The sequence below is a fragment of the Lepisma saccharinum genome, chromosome 11 (assembly GCF_977018435.1).
Source record: "Lepisma saccharinum chromosome 11, izLepSacc3.1, whole genome shotgun sequence".
Taxonomy (NCBI): Eukaryota; Metazoa; Arthropoda; class Insecta; order Zygentoma; family Lepismatidae; genus Lepisma; species Lepisma saccharinum.
The window spans coordinates 84017545-84031703 of record NC_139239.1 but is presented as its reverse complement, the minus strand read 5'-3'; the positions used below and the strand labels follow the sequence as shown (position 1 = coordinate 84031703).

The following is a 14159-nucleotide window of genomic DNA, read 5'->3' as shown; positions in this document are numbered from 1 at the left end:
ATTTTAAACACAAATTTTACATTTTTTATCTAAATTTGGTCAAAACTACTGATTACGTGACAGTGTTTTTAAATATGTAAGTGTGTATTATGCATAGATAAATAGTTCGTATTATTTGTGATTGCAGGCAAGACGGTGATTACACCGTGCACGCAGGAGGTGGGTTGGCACCCGAAAGTGGAGTGCACTCAGCGAGGGTGGATTTCTTTACCGTTTTGAATGCCCCGACGTCGCCCAGCCGAACCTCCCCTATGATTAGCATGGAATTGCCTCCGCCTCCGGTGCATCCACAGGCGACCATGACGCAGGCATCCATGATGCATTCCATGCAGGAGGAGCCCAAGAAGAAGCGTAAGTACCAGACTTTTCAATTGTCCATAAACCGACTACTCACTGCCATATTGCTTCCACTGCTGCCTTCTGGGAATTGGATTTGGAAAATACAAAGTAAATTGCAGTCTGTGACCAGTTGACTTGCTTAGTTGAAGCCAAAACAATACATTTTATATTAATTCTCAACAAACACAAACCATAACATATTCAGTAACTTAATATTCTGTATTATTAAACCTTGTTAAAAGGCAGGGAAAGGAAGAACTGGAAAACTAAACAAACGAGATATTTCGGAATAACCTTTATAACACTATATATAAATATGATACAATGGAACCTTGATAACTCGAACTTGAGGGGAAAAAGAAAAAAATTGAGTTATCAAGAATTTCGACTTACCAAGGTTCGACTTATTGAGAGCCAAAATCGCCGACTTCGAGTTATAGAGGTCTAAAGTTTCACCGACATCATAACCTGCAACTTTCATGTACGTTACATATGTAGGCTATCAACACTTCTACAACGCACACTAAGCCCATTAACAATGATGGTTACATACACGGCAGGGTGGGGTAGTTCAAGTCCCGACACGATTGTTGATCACCAGACATTGTACGTACACACCCTATACTTCGACTTATTGAGGTCCGTGGGACTAAAACTTCGAGTTATAGAGTGATTAGAATTTAACATTCCAGTTATTGAGCTCGAACGGCATCCCATAAACTGTAGAAAAATTCGTTTTATCAAGGTTTTATTCGAGTTGTTGAGGTAAAATTAGTATTGAGTGTTATGGACAATTCAAGGGGATTATAAATAATTCGACTTATCAAGGAATTCGAGATGTTGAGGTTCGAGTTATCAAGGTTCCACTCTAACAAGGATGATAATAAAATATTTAAAATACCACAAAACCAAGAGCAGTATCCTCCGCGATTTAAAACAAGGCATCTTTGAATACCGTGAACGGTATAAAGTATAGCATTATAGTAATTCATTTTACGTAATATGACATTTTATAAAATCCTGATAGTAACTAAAACCAGTGTTCGAACTGAAGGGTGTGAAGCAATAAAATTTCTCCCTTCTAAAATGTATTTCCCTGCTTATACACTTTTGACCGCCCTCCCTTCTGATAATAAATTTTTATCATTATTTTAATCACCAACTATTTGAACTGAATTGTAAGGAACTGAATCTTAAATAAGAAAAGCGGTGATGATACTATTGGCATTTAAATTTCTTAAAGAAACAAAAGTGGAAATCCTAGTTTGTAGGTTTCATTAGATTATTTTTTTCAAAAATGTGCTGAGACTTTTAAAAAATATAATCATACTTTAAACATTTTTGTTATTGTTACTGCAATGAAACGATTTGAAACACTTCAAACACTGACTAATCCACGAAGACAATAGTAGAAACATTAACAGATTAAAAATATTTGCCTGCAAAAGAATTTAATCTCGCAAATTTTAATACGTTTTGTTGTTCCTGTTTTCTTTACTATTTGCAAACGATAAGTTCAAACACAGAGGCAGAATTGCAAGCAATAATGAAACTAATCCTTCGAAATCTTTGTTTGCTTATCTTCATTAATTTGGCTGAACGATGCATGCGGAGAAACTTAATGTGTGGTAGTTTGGTGCATGAAAATTTTAGTGTTCGGTTGAAGAATGGCGTCATTTGTATATGTTCTTCAACGTTATGATATAGAAATTAAAAGCGTGTGTTTTAACTGAAGTAAGGAAGTCGAAATCCGACCAGACCGACATAGAGAAGTCATCCTTATCGAAGATATTATTTGTCTGGAAAGTGGAATTCCAATTTGATGTGACAGGTACTTTTATTAGCTAAATCATTTTAAGATATTTCGGAATATGCCCGCGATAGTTAAGTTAGTTCCTCTTCTTTAACTTTTTCGCTAGAATCATATCCTAGTTTCGACAGTTTTCAAGTGGTGAAAAAATAATTTTAAAACGTTTTATGCACATTTATTGCTATAGAATCGACAGTTCTAAGTGTAGAATTCACATTAACCCTAGAACAGGCGCGCCAGCATTTGTTACACTATTAGTCACGCGGGCTACATATGTAGCCCGTGACTTTCTTTTTTAAAAATCAAAATTAAAGAAAGAACAGTTTCATGAAAATTTTGGTCCTTTTGACCAGATTGTATGGTGATTTGAACTACTTTTTCTGAAAAATGAGAGTTTGGTTTAAATCAAGTCCCTTCAATTCTGAAGCGCAGTAAAAAAAAATATGATAAAAGGTATTTAAACGGTTTTCACATATTTATTACGTAATTTTGTTAGCATCAATTTAATAAAGACAATTGTGCACAAATATGTATAGTAAAAGCACAAATATTATGTAATCATCATAATGTGACATATTACACAAGTTGTCTATTGGGATAAAAAATAACATTGTATAAAAATTAATTTTTGTAGTCCAAAGTATCAAATTTTAGTTCAAGCTCTGTGAGAAAATACAAAAACACAAAAATAATATTTTAGAAAGTAATTTAGATATAAAATTTGCATGTAAAGAGCAGTAGATCAGTTCGAACTCTAGCCTTGTTTTCTTGTATGATTGCAAGGTGAGCACACTGTGGCAGAATACCCAAAAAATGCACGAATTTCAACTTCAACTGTGTTTCTCGCATCCCTATGAAGAGAAAACCTTTGTTTCACTAGATCAATATGCAGTAAATATTAGTAAAAGCGGTGGTAATTTTCGAAATGTTGCTGTCAAGAAAAAGTTCAAAATGCCACAGATCAGAATGGTTTTTTCTTGCTTCCCTTTTTGCCCCAGCTAGTGAAAAACAATGACACGAATAGGCGCGCAGGCTACAGACGTAGCCCAGACCCTAACAGCACAGGGAAAAGTGTGTAAGCACACTTAACACCTAGAAGGAGAGGAGGTAGGAAGGCACTAAGAGTCATGCCGCCGGCTCACCTGAGGGGATTGCGTGGCAATGAAAATAAATTGGTTGGTTTACATATGTAGCCCACGCGCCTGTTCTAGGGTTAAAGACGATGAATTATGAGAATAATCAGAAAAAAGGAAATTTTGTGAGAGAAATCAAATTAGAATCAAAATATCTTTGCATGCTTAACTTTATTACGCATCCAAAGATCTGCTGATAAATACACACTACACATCTTATTGTTTCAATGTGAAAATGTTTAAAGGGGTCTCCCCCATGGCGCAGTGGTAGCGTCATTGCCTTGTAATCAAGGGGTCCCGGGTTCGATACCCGGTGGAGGCACAAGTGGTTCGGATCCCACTTTAAACTGTAGGTCCAGTCCCGATTAGCCTTACTGTGCATAAAGTGGACTTAAAACAGCAACTCAAAATGAAAATGTTTAAAATAAGGGCTTAGAGATTCTTGCCACTGGAAATAGATATTTTCGGTGCAAATGAACTTTAAGAAATTTTGTTCATTCTCATGTCTGGCTAAACTTTCAAGTTAATTAAGTTTACTGTAATACTTATATATTATCATGTAATATCACAATGATTTAATGAGTGTTTAAACAATGCAATCTTAAGAATTGTGTGTTCTTTTTTATGCAATGAGGTGTTCAAATCTTCACCAATGACACTGGAAAGTTATTGGTGTTCATATTTAGTGGGTTGTCGAAAAAAATAGCGTTGCTTGTGAAAAGGGACACAATAACACTAGTAATACTAATAAAGGAAAAGGCCGTAGGATTTGCGTCGTCAGATCAGCTATTGCAGTTAGCATTGCATTAAAAAGATCCCATCTTTTCTCTTTAGAGAACCATGTTAATAAGCAAGATGAACTGAAAACACCGAAGACAGGAAGAAGACTGAACAGAGGTTTCAGATTACAATATTATTGTCATTGCTGATCTAGTTGAAACGCAGATTCTTTGGTAAAATTATATATAGGATAAAAATCATACCTAGAATGACCTAGAATTTCGAGGACAGGGAGGAATTGGTGCTAGAACTGTCCTTGAAGGACTGATTTGTTTGGATACTTAATGTTGAATATTTCCAATATTTGGTTAACCGCGGAGTTATCTTAGTAGGATGAATTGTAAAGGATTAAGCAGGTGTCACAAGATGTCTTCGTTCTCCTTCACATAAAAACGTAGACATCAATTAACGAGATATAGAATATACACTAAAATGAATCTGATTTGTATATATATAATAACTGTACACTCGTGAAAATGTATCAAATATTTTTTAAACTATCTTCCAAACAAACACCTAATTATTTTGAATTCTTATATTATAATTAGTTCATTCTGTTGTTTAGAATAATGTCTCCTTTCTTAGAATCCAAAATTACATGTTACATAACGTATCAAATGTAAGTCACTTTGATCTTGCTGTTTGGGAGAACACTTTTTTGTATATATCTTTAGTATCAAATTACCTAGAATAGCATTGATAACTATGGCAGACACATGCAAGAAAAGTAAACCATCCGTATGAACTAATGTTGCAATGAAACACATAAATATAATAAAAGGCATTAATAAATGAATTTTTATTGAAATGCAGAATAAAATACTCCAGAGACTCTCTGAAATAGCTTAATATTTCATTTTGTGTACATGCAATAAAAAATGGATAGGATCAGAAGTTTCAATCAACGACGATTTAAAAAAACAAAAACTACAAATACGGTTGAATCATTTCGTGCATTTCAAGTGTATTAATTGAATCTAATGCATTTTCTTTCTGTGTTATTTGATTAGTGAAAAGTTCAACTATCCTACTTTTATCTAAGACTTATTTTGATTGATAAAAATGTCCTTGAATATGACAGAAAAATCAAGCTTGTAACAATTAGCATACTTTATCGGAATTTTATTTACTAAAAATCATCTTTCCATTGGCTTACACTCAATAAACAAATCATAATAATTAATAATACTAATAATAATAATAAAGTATAAACTTTGCAACAATGCTATAATAGCTAGCAAGGAATCAATTAACGCCAATGACACCTCTATAAATATACACATAGTTTTATTCATATGTACTGCTAGAAACAAAACAGTTATTATACCACCGCGAATGAGCACATTCAACCATTGCGTAAAAGTCGTTTCAGATTTCCATCTTCATCTCGAATGCGGTAGCAGCCAATCAAGTGATCCTCCTCAAGCAGGGATCCGAGGCTCAATAAAAGCATCCATCACCTCATCGTGTCCGTTGAAATATCTTCCCTTGTATCTCCCCGTGTACTTCATTAGGAACGGCCATCCTTTCTTCCCCTCCTCGTTCGTAACATTTGCGCAGTTCAGATTTATCACGGTAACATTTCCGAATCTCTTATCTCCGGTTGCCTTACTCTTAAATCTCTGCTATTCGAAAGTCTGGTCCATGTTTCGCATCAACCTTTTGTAATCGCTCTCGACAAGTTACGATGTCCAGAGGGTAAATCCCCGCCGCTCTCGTGCACAAAACTCCATATCAAAACTACAAAACTTGCAAATTATCCCCTCGCAAAGTTCCACAATCAAATATCTTGTTCTCTTCAGGAGAAAGTCAAAGGAGGGAGAGAAGCAGTGTTATGCAATGACACGAGTACGTTAAGAAATTGGTTGGTTTCTTTTTCTTATTTTTAGAATAGATGCTTATCTGAACCAGAGTAGATCTCTCTGTTGTTTGTGCACGAAAGCCTTCTTCAGTTCTGTAACAACAGAGTTTACTGCTAGGTCCTAAAAAGATTTAAAGAGGCACTGCAGACAGAAGTGCGGCTACCATTGTGAGCAAATAGGGTAATCGCTTAAATAACCAGGTTTATAAAAGCCGCATATGCTTAAGTTGCAAATCCTTCAGTGTGAGTCGGCACAATGTAAAACATTCTTGATTGGAATAATATGATCATGGGTGAAGAACGGTCAGGGCACAACCGATATTTATGACTATTTTACGAACCGTTTTTTATCTGCGAAGTGCATCATTATTTCCAATACGTAAGGATATAAAAATCACGATTTGGTGCACTTTAGGCTTGTAATTGTGGAAAACGTATGAAACGAGTTTGAAGGAATTCTCCAGCAAAAATACCATCATAAAACTAGATGGAAGGTGAGCATTAACAAAGTGCTTTGAACTTTGCCCAAAGCTTGCAGCTGCCAGAATACACGTCATTCATTTATTAGCACTTCGTACCTCTCTCCTTTTGGCCTCCGAAGAACAGACAAAGCACAATAGCGTCGGTACGGAGAAAGAAAACTTTCCAGTGAAAGTTAGGTTTATCAACAGATAAATCCACTTCCAAGGAGTATGACAAGTATTGTTACTGCTCCAATTATACCAGGAAGTGGTAATTTTGTTTAAACCTGAAGACGTGCCTTTATGGTACCATCAAAAATATGCTAATTGGAGTAATATGTTGCTCTAAGTCTTGTACAGAGCGTAGTGACTGCTAGCACAGGAGTTGCGGATAGAGCTTAGTTGGTGTGACTTCAGTTGTGTTCCAATCGAGTCTTCACTTTATTACTTCGCTCTCCTTAATATTTCCACAACCTCGTAGGTTCCCCAATTAATGGCTCAGAGAATTATTTTCAAAGCCAAGCCAAGCTCTTGATTTTTTAGGAAATTGTTGTTAGTTTTTTTATGGGTAAATTATCTTAGGGACTTAATAAATCGACCATAAAATTTATGATGTTCACCACGAAAAATGGACCCAGCGGATGGGTTCCGCGGACAACCAATTATAAATCATTACTAAACATTGTTGATTCTTTCAGTTTTCTATGCCGCTTGTTTCAGAGGTTTCAGAACGTCCAGGAAATTATTGCTATTGTGAGAAACAGTGAAGAAGAAGATTACAATTTTACTAACCACGTTAAAAAATCTTGAGCGCTAGTTCTTCCGTAAAACTAGAATTTCCTCTGTTCGTTTACAAGTGAAATGTGACCACTCTGAAAAGTAAGTTGGATATGAGCCTAGTTTTTGTAATAAAGTAAGGATAATTAATTATTTCCACGGCATATTCTATTACATTTTCTGATCCAATATTGTTATTTGTAACTAAGTTACTGTAGTATCCAAATACATACACAATGAAGGGCTAGTGTCCACAAGTTTCTCTTCATTATCGCGTAGCGTTTGTTCAACTGAAATACCAGAGAGGTTACTGAAAATCTTCCACTTCTGCAGCACTTTCGATTACATAGGTACACTTATCGTTTCTTGCATCTCCTTCTAGTGATATTTTAAAAAATAATATCTTCTAAACTTATTAACACAGGGACACGAAGGAGTGTGACAAGTAAGAGAGTGCTGTTCCTACCCCTTTCCCTACACACCTCGTGGGCAATATTCTGTCAGAAGATAATGAACTTGAGGTAGAATTTGCTTAGTGGAAAGTAATGGCGGTGATAAGAGAAACAGCGGTTTACACTTAAAGAAGTTCTTCACCTTCTTGCCCAAAGTGCAAACGTGGAATTATTGAACTCCCAAGATGTCTTCCTCACATGCGAGGACATTGAGGAATACCTCCACGGAACTCTGCATTGATGTCAAACTGCATTACATAAGTTTCCAAACATAAATTGCAATTTGAAGGTCAATTAAGCCATTCGACGGTCAAGACATGTCTTCATTTCCATACATATTTACCAGTGTTCTTAACAGACTTCTTGCATCTTCTTTACCTCATAGGTGTTAACACACATGCACTTTATGTACTTTCCTAACCGCAGCACATTTGAAAAAAAATGAAAAGTTCCAACTTCCGCCTTTCTTTTCAACAAATATGCGAGGACAAGGTATTGTACGTACACTCTACAATTTTACAATGCAATGGTTTCTTCTTATTCAACAACTGTTCGCTCACTTCCTTGTACCATTTTGTTCCTACTCCGATTGTAATCATTATCTGCCTTTTCATCAGATTTACCATCTTCAGCACAATACTATCCAATCTTGTAAAAACCTTCCAGTAATGCTCCTTACTTACAACCAGCACATCGAACAACATACCTCTATTCGTCCAAAGCTATGGCATCAAAGAATACATGAAATTCACAGTGTTTAAATCATAATGCTTATTATTTATAATTAAATATTGAGCATTTCATGCAACCTTAAACCATTTAAACTATAGTTTTTAGATTCCATAAAACACGAAAATTACTTTTGTGCTATTACATTTTGTTTCATAAAACGTTTATTTACATGTATATATATGATTTTTTGTTACAAAATATTAAACTTTTAAACAATATGTACCTAAGTTTCAACAAACACATATTTTATAAAACGTGTGATGACCCTAGATCAGTGGTTCTCAAACTGTGGTACGCGTACCCCTAGGGGTACATGAACAACTTGAAGGGGGTACGCAATCCGTTAGAGGAGTGGGTTTTCATCCATGGTGTACCTAAAAAACAAGTACCGAAATATACTAAATTTGAAGCCGAATCTCCGCTTGGAAGTTTCAAGTGCCCAACCAGACATCAAGAAACTGTGTCAGGCTATGCAGGCACATCCTTCTCACCAGAAACTCGAAGAATTTACAATAAAATTTCCAAAATTGTGCTTGATAGTTTGTTTACAAACTTATTTTTGTTCTTTACATTTTCAATAACTCTGGAAAAATATATTAAAACATTTATACTTCTTAGCATTCATGTGATTCACATTTTTATTTTTGTAACAAATCATAAAGATTGTAAACGTAAGAACACCCAATAAAATAATAAATGTAGGATTCTAATTTTTAATTGTTTACCATCTTTCTACATACAACCCGAATGCCATTTTGCTTTATTGCAGATACACACCTCCCAACATATCAAAAAAGCCCCACCGATCAGGCAGCCAAAATAAACAGTATTCGGAGAAAACCTATGCTGAGGGTACGTTAGACGTTTAGTTACGACTAAAGGGTACAATAAAGAAAAGTTTGAGAACCACTGCCCTAGATCACTTAATTTTATGTAATTATTCAACTATTATTGGAAAATGAAACTCAGTCAAAGAAAAGTAATAGAAAAATCGAGATCCAGTGGTGAAATATATTAGACTGCGTTTGCCCCCCAAGGTTTCTAAAATGAAAATTTATCCTCATTCAGTTTTTTTTATGTAATCTCTGAAATAATAGAGATTGAAAAGTCTTCATGGTAAGTAAGGTTGAATGTAGTATGTTCATGGGTTACTATATGAATATAAATTAAATAGATTTTTATGAAGGGATTTTTCATTTTAACTTTGCATGGTTCAAAATATAAATTTCATTTATGGAAATTTAGTTACTATAGTACATGAATACTTTTTTTTACAACCAACTATCCATAAAAACACTTAATATAGTGAAGGTTGTAGGAGGTTGTTGCAAAGTACATTGCATAACTTACCCACACTACGGGGTGGGGGATATATTGAACATATTGTATACAAGGTACACAATGTTCATAATATAGACTAAGTTAACTATTCTCGAAGTTTAGTACGAAGTTAAAACTTTTGATTAAAAATATTGATATTGGAATAAATGTATTTTTAAAACTTTTGTACCCCTAAACAAAGAACTAAAATAAACTTTCAAATAAGGAGTAAGGCTGAATATTATTATAATTTTACTTCCGACATTACGTCTTTTTGCCGGTTCTCGTATTATAGATATAAACCCATCTATTTTTTCCATAACCAGGCCGTAAGACTATCGTTCAGTTCGCGACGTTGCCCTCTAAATGCTCCTAAGAACACCAAAATCGTGATCTCTTGTGAAACGTGATCTTGCGAGTAGCTTGTAGCTTTTTGACTGAAAACCTGGCGACTTGTGAATCCAAGCGTGACAGCAATGTGACGGAATTTTGTCACCTTCCTAGCGAAAGAACTCGGCGGAGAGGAGAAATTATCAGAATACAGAGAATAATTTACGTTTGTGAATTGAGCACAAAAGTTCATGAAACACCTTTCTTTTTGTATGGTTAGGTCAAAGTTTCTGTCGTGTCTGTAACGTTTGAAATAACATTTCATCAATGTTATGATGTTATGAAATTACGTTAGAGGACCTTTCTTTCTTACTTTTTAACCAAGCGTGGTCTATTTTAAGTGCGTTTTTTAAAAATTCAATAAGAATAACAAAACGTTTCGTAGGACAGTTAAGACAGTTAAAAACTACAGAAATGAGTGGAGAATTCTCGAAATGTGTGACGGAACTTGTATTTTTATACAAATATAATTTATTTAAAATTTATGAGAATGTTATTTGTAAAGTTTTTGAGCTGCTTTATTCCTAAAATTAATATATTAAATTTCGCATTAATTTATGTTTGGTTTTGTTATTAAGTCATCCAAATGGTTTGCTGTCTATATTTATTCTTCTATTAACACCTTTAAAAACAGTAACCTTATGGATTTTATTGTGCTTGAGATTTTTTGGGGGATCTGTGGTTAACCTCTGGCTACTTCCCCTTCATACTAACCGAAACTAACTAATGACATGAAGTTGAATGTTTTCCACGACTAAAGTGCTACGCGCAACCTTTCCAAAGGCCTTGCTGCAGTTTCTGATTGCGTTTTCATTGGAAAACATTCAGCATTTTTCTGGTTGTACATAGAAAGTCAAAAATTGACTAACATTGAATTAACCAAAATAACGACAGAAAAATATATTTCGTTTTCCGCCACGTGATTTCTTTTTTTGTTTTCCTTTATAGAAGGTCGAGACCGCGGATTTGGAGGGGAAGGTGAGTGACAACCATTTTTCTATAATCTCTCTGATGTACATATCTGTTCAGATATTTCAGAATTGCCTATCGAATAAATAAGGGAAGGAAACTGGCAATTTTGAAAGGAAATTTGATTTAAAATTACCAAAACATGGATGACCTCACGAGAGATATCATAAAGGTAGTATTACAGTCTTCACAACTTGAAAAAATAATCTGCATCTACAGTAAAAGTCCCAGAACGCAATTGCTATAACTTTTTCCAGATTGTGTGACTTCTCGCTTCTTTGGCTTCTGTGTTGAGGAGGAGCGTGTTCGTTATACAGGAGTAGAGTGATAACTTGGCAAAGAAATGTGGACCTCTCCTCGACATTGCGTTGCTTTATCAGTGAACTTGGTTTCATTTGGATCACTTTATTGTTACACATTAAGTCACCGACCTTGCAAAGCTTTCGCAAAATATCCATAATTACAAAATTCTTCTCTCACGTCTGGGTTCCAAACGATTTGCAACGTGCATTGTGCATTGTGCAGAACATTCAATTAATACTGCCGTCAGCAGCAAAACACTATATAAATGATGGTATTTATAGGAGAGATGAAGGGTAATCCCCCTCCCGTTAAAAAAAATTAGCCCTTGAGGGCATATTATATATAATATCCATGTAGTTCGAAAGAAGTTGCTGGTATTTCACCCCCACAGGAAATTTTTAAAATATATGGTTTATATATAAATGTAACACGAACAACAAAAAAAATATATTTATTTAATACCACACAAAGAATTTAATCTTCCCAGTTGCTTAATTCGAAATTCATTGGAATCATTTCCGAAGTACTTGTTGCAGTGGCACACGTCACTAAGCGGCAGGCTCTTTGTGTGGAGGTATTGACCTGCCGGCTGACCTGAAGCATGCAAGTGCCCATTCCACTACTGCCATTTGAAATTCCCCGAGTCAACCGCCCTCGCATTTCACAATAATCCACGCATGTGCTTTCTCCCAACACACCCCGCTTCCTGCCGCCCTTGATAACACACTTCCTGTCAGCTTCACGCTCTTCAATTGTTTCCTCCGCCATTTTACCTCGGAGTGAAGTCTATTCGCAGGAGGAAAAAAGGGTCTTCTATCTGGGAAATAGAAATGCCAGCCAATCAAGCTTTTAATGTATACCCACAGGATATCCTACAGCGTTTTGTTATAAAAATTATGACTCACGTACAACAACGCTGCTCTCAGAATCTGTTCAGGTGCAGGTTTAAAGGTTACTTCAGAAGTTTAAATTTTAACAGTTATCACATCACCTGTACATAGTTGAGATAACTGATCTTATTGTGATAAAAATGTAATATTTACGTAACACTACACGTATATTTTATAAAAGTAATGGGAAGATTGTAATTGGTAGCAACGGTTAATAAATATGACAACAATCAATCAAATTAAAATGCAAAAATTGCTCATATTTCTTATCAAATATTGCCTGAATTTATAATTATAAATGTTTGCTGTTTAGTACTCAAGCGTACAGAAATATATTAAATAAAATTATCATAACTTGTGAAATACAGACCTATAGACCAAAATTTAGCCATTTTTAAAGCAGAAAAATATTTTTCATTTTTTTTACATAGAACCATATGTTTGGTTCTTAAGTGTTGGAACTTGTAGAAAAAAATATATGTATATAAGTTTTACAAAATCCCGATATGCTTGAAGAGTATATAGCTACCAGAATCCGTCCCCCACCACCACTACTATTGGAATTTTCCAAATACCTCTATGAAAATATAATTAAGAACTGTATAGGTCTACTTATTACATAATAATATGAGAGAAACACAAATTCCTCGTGTATAATAAAGAAATAACAAATCATAGCGTAGTCAAGTACATGAGTAGAATATTTATGATAGAATACTTTCTATAAATGTAATGTCTATATTAAAAAAATAATGTAATTACTGAAAAATACGTCATACGTGACTATAATATTTGTGTACATAATTTGTACATTCATATGGGTATATTTAAGACTTGAAGAATATTGGGGCTTGGAATGAAAATGGCTGCAAACTGTCGTAGCTACGATCAGAGCCATCAATGGCAGCATTATTGCTTTTCATTTCCTATGTCCTGCAACGCCATATTGGTTACACGTGGAATGTTTTCACTGGTACACGTGTTTAATGCAGATTCCGCTGGATTCAAACGTAATGCAAGAATATTCCAATGAGCGTAACAACTACTGTACAACGATAGTCTCATTAGGCTCGAGTTGTGGATTTGGAAACGAAGCGTAGTCGTGGAGGGTTTGAGGGAATTCTAATGATTCATAATATGTAGATGTAACCTTCGTAACAAGGATTCTCATTAAAAACTAGCTTTCTCTGTTTTGTTAATCAAGGTCTCAAGTTACGGAAAATTGACCAACAATGAAGTGAAGCTCCATAACTTTCCTTGCACTGTTGGACATAGCTTTGTAAGAATTACACCCTACCGCACCTCTTCCATATCGAGTTGCATTTAAATTAAAATTGTGTAAGAGCTTGCACCGATTTTACAGACTTGAGCAGAAGTTTGCTTGTACTTCTAATAAAATTTTACCAGTAGCCACAAACAATGAGCTATATTTGCCTATTGCATGGAAACGGAGTTAAATTACAAAAGTTTTAGCGCTTGTAGACACTCATTCATTTGCATTTCATTTTAATTTATTTATTTATTAGTAACTTCCTTACACATTTGCTTCAATCGCGATGACAAGAATGGAAAAATGAACTGATGAAACTTCTGAGAATTGTACGAAACATACAGTAAGCAGAATTGGATCTAGGCTTTCCCCCTTGCTGTGTTTCTTGAACCTCACATCATGACATTAAATTTTGCTAAATACATGAGTCCTCACGTAGGAAATGAACAGTCAAGTTAGTTTAGAAATTAATGAAATGGACAGGTGAAAAACTAAGAAGTACACGGAATTTCACTGAACATTCTACCTGTAGCCTATTTTGACAAACTGTATAATTTTATCGATGGATGATGAAAAACGTACTGAATAAGGTCAAAGAGGGAATTAAGAGAATCAAAACAAAATATTTTGGAAGGTACAAAATGTAAATGGCAGTTCACTATTGAGAACACT

The 14159-nt window shown here is 34.8% G+C and overlaps 1 protein-coding gene across 7 annotated transcripts in view; it reads left to right on the top strand.

Annotated features, from left to right (window-relative positions):
* Nucleotides 1-14159, top strand: part of LOC145994950 (paired box protein Pax-5-like) — a 288640-nt gene that overhangs the window by 39212 nt on the left and 235269 nt on the right. For 6 of the 7 annotated variants that reach the window (XM_083131471.1, XM_083131476.1, XM_083131469.1 and 3 more), the window contains exons 2-3: nucleotides 128-351; nucleotides 11004-11033. In XM_083131471.1, the coding sequence (XP_082987597.1) occupies nucleotides 252-351; nucleotides 11004-11033 (130 nt within the window). In that variant the 5' untranslated portion in view covers nucleotides 128-251. The remainder of the gene's footprint in view (nucleotides 1-127; nucleotides 352-11003; nucleotides 11034-14159) is intronic. The other variant, XM_083131468.1, reaches the window with a different exon arrangement.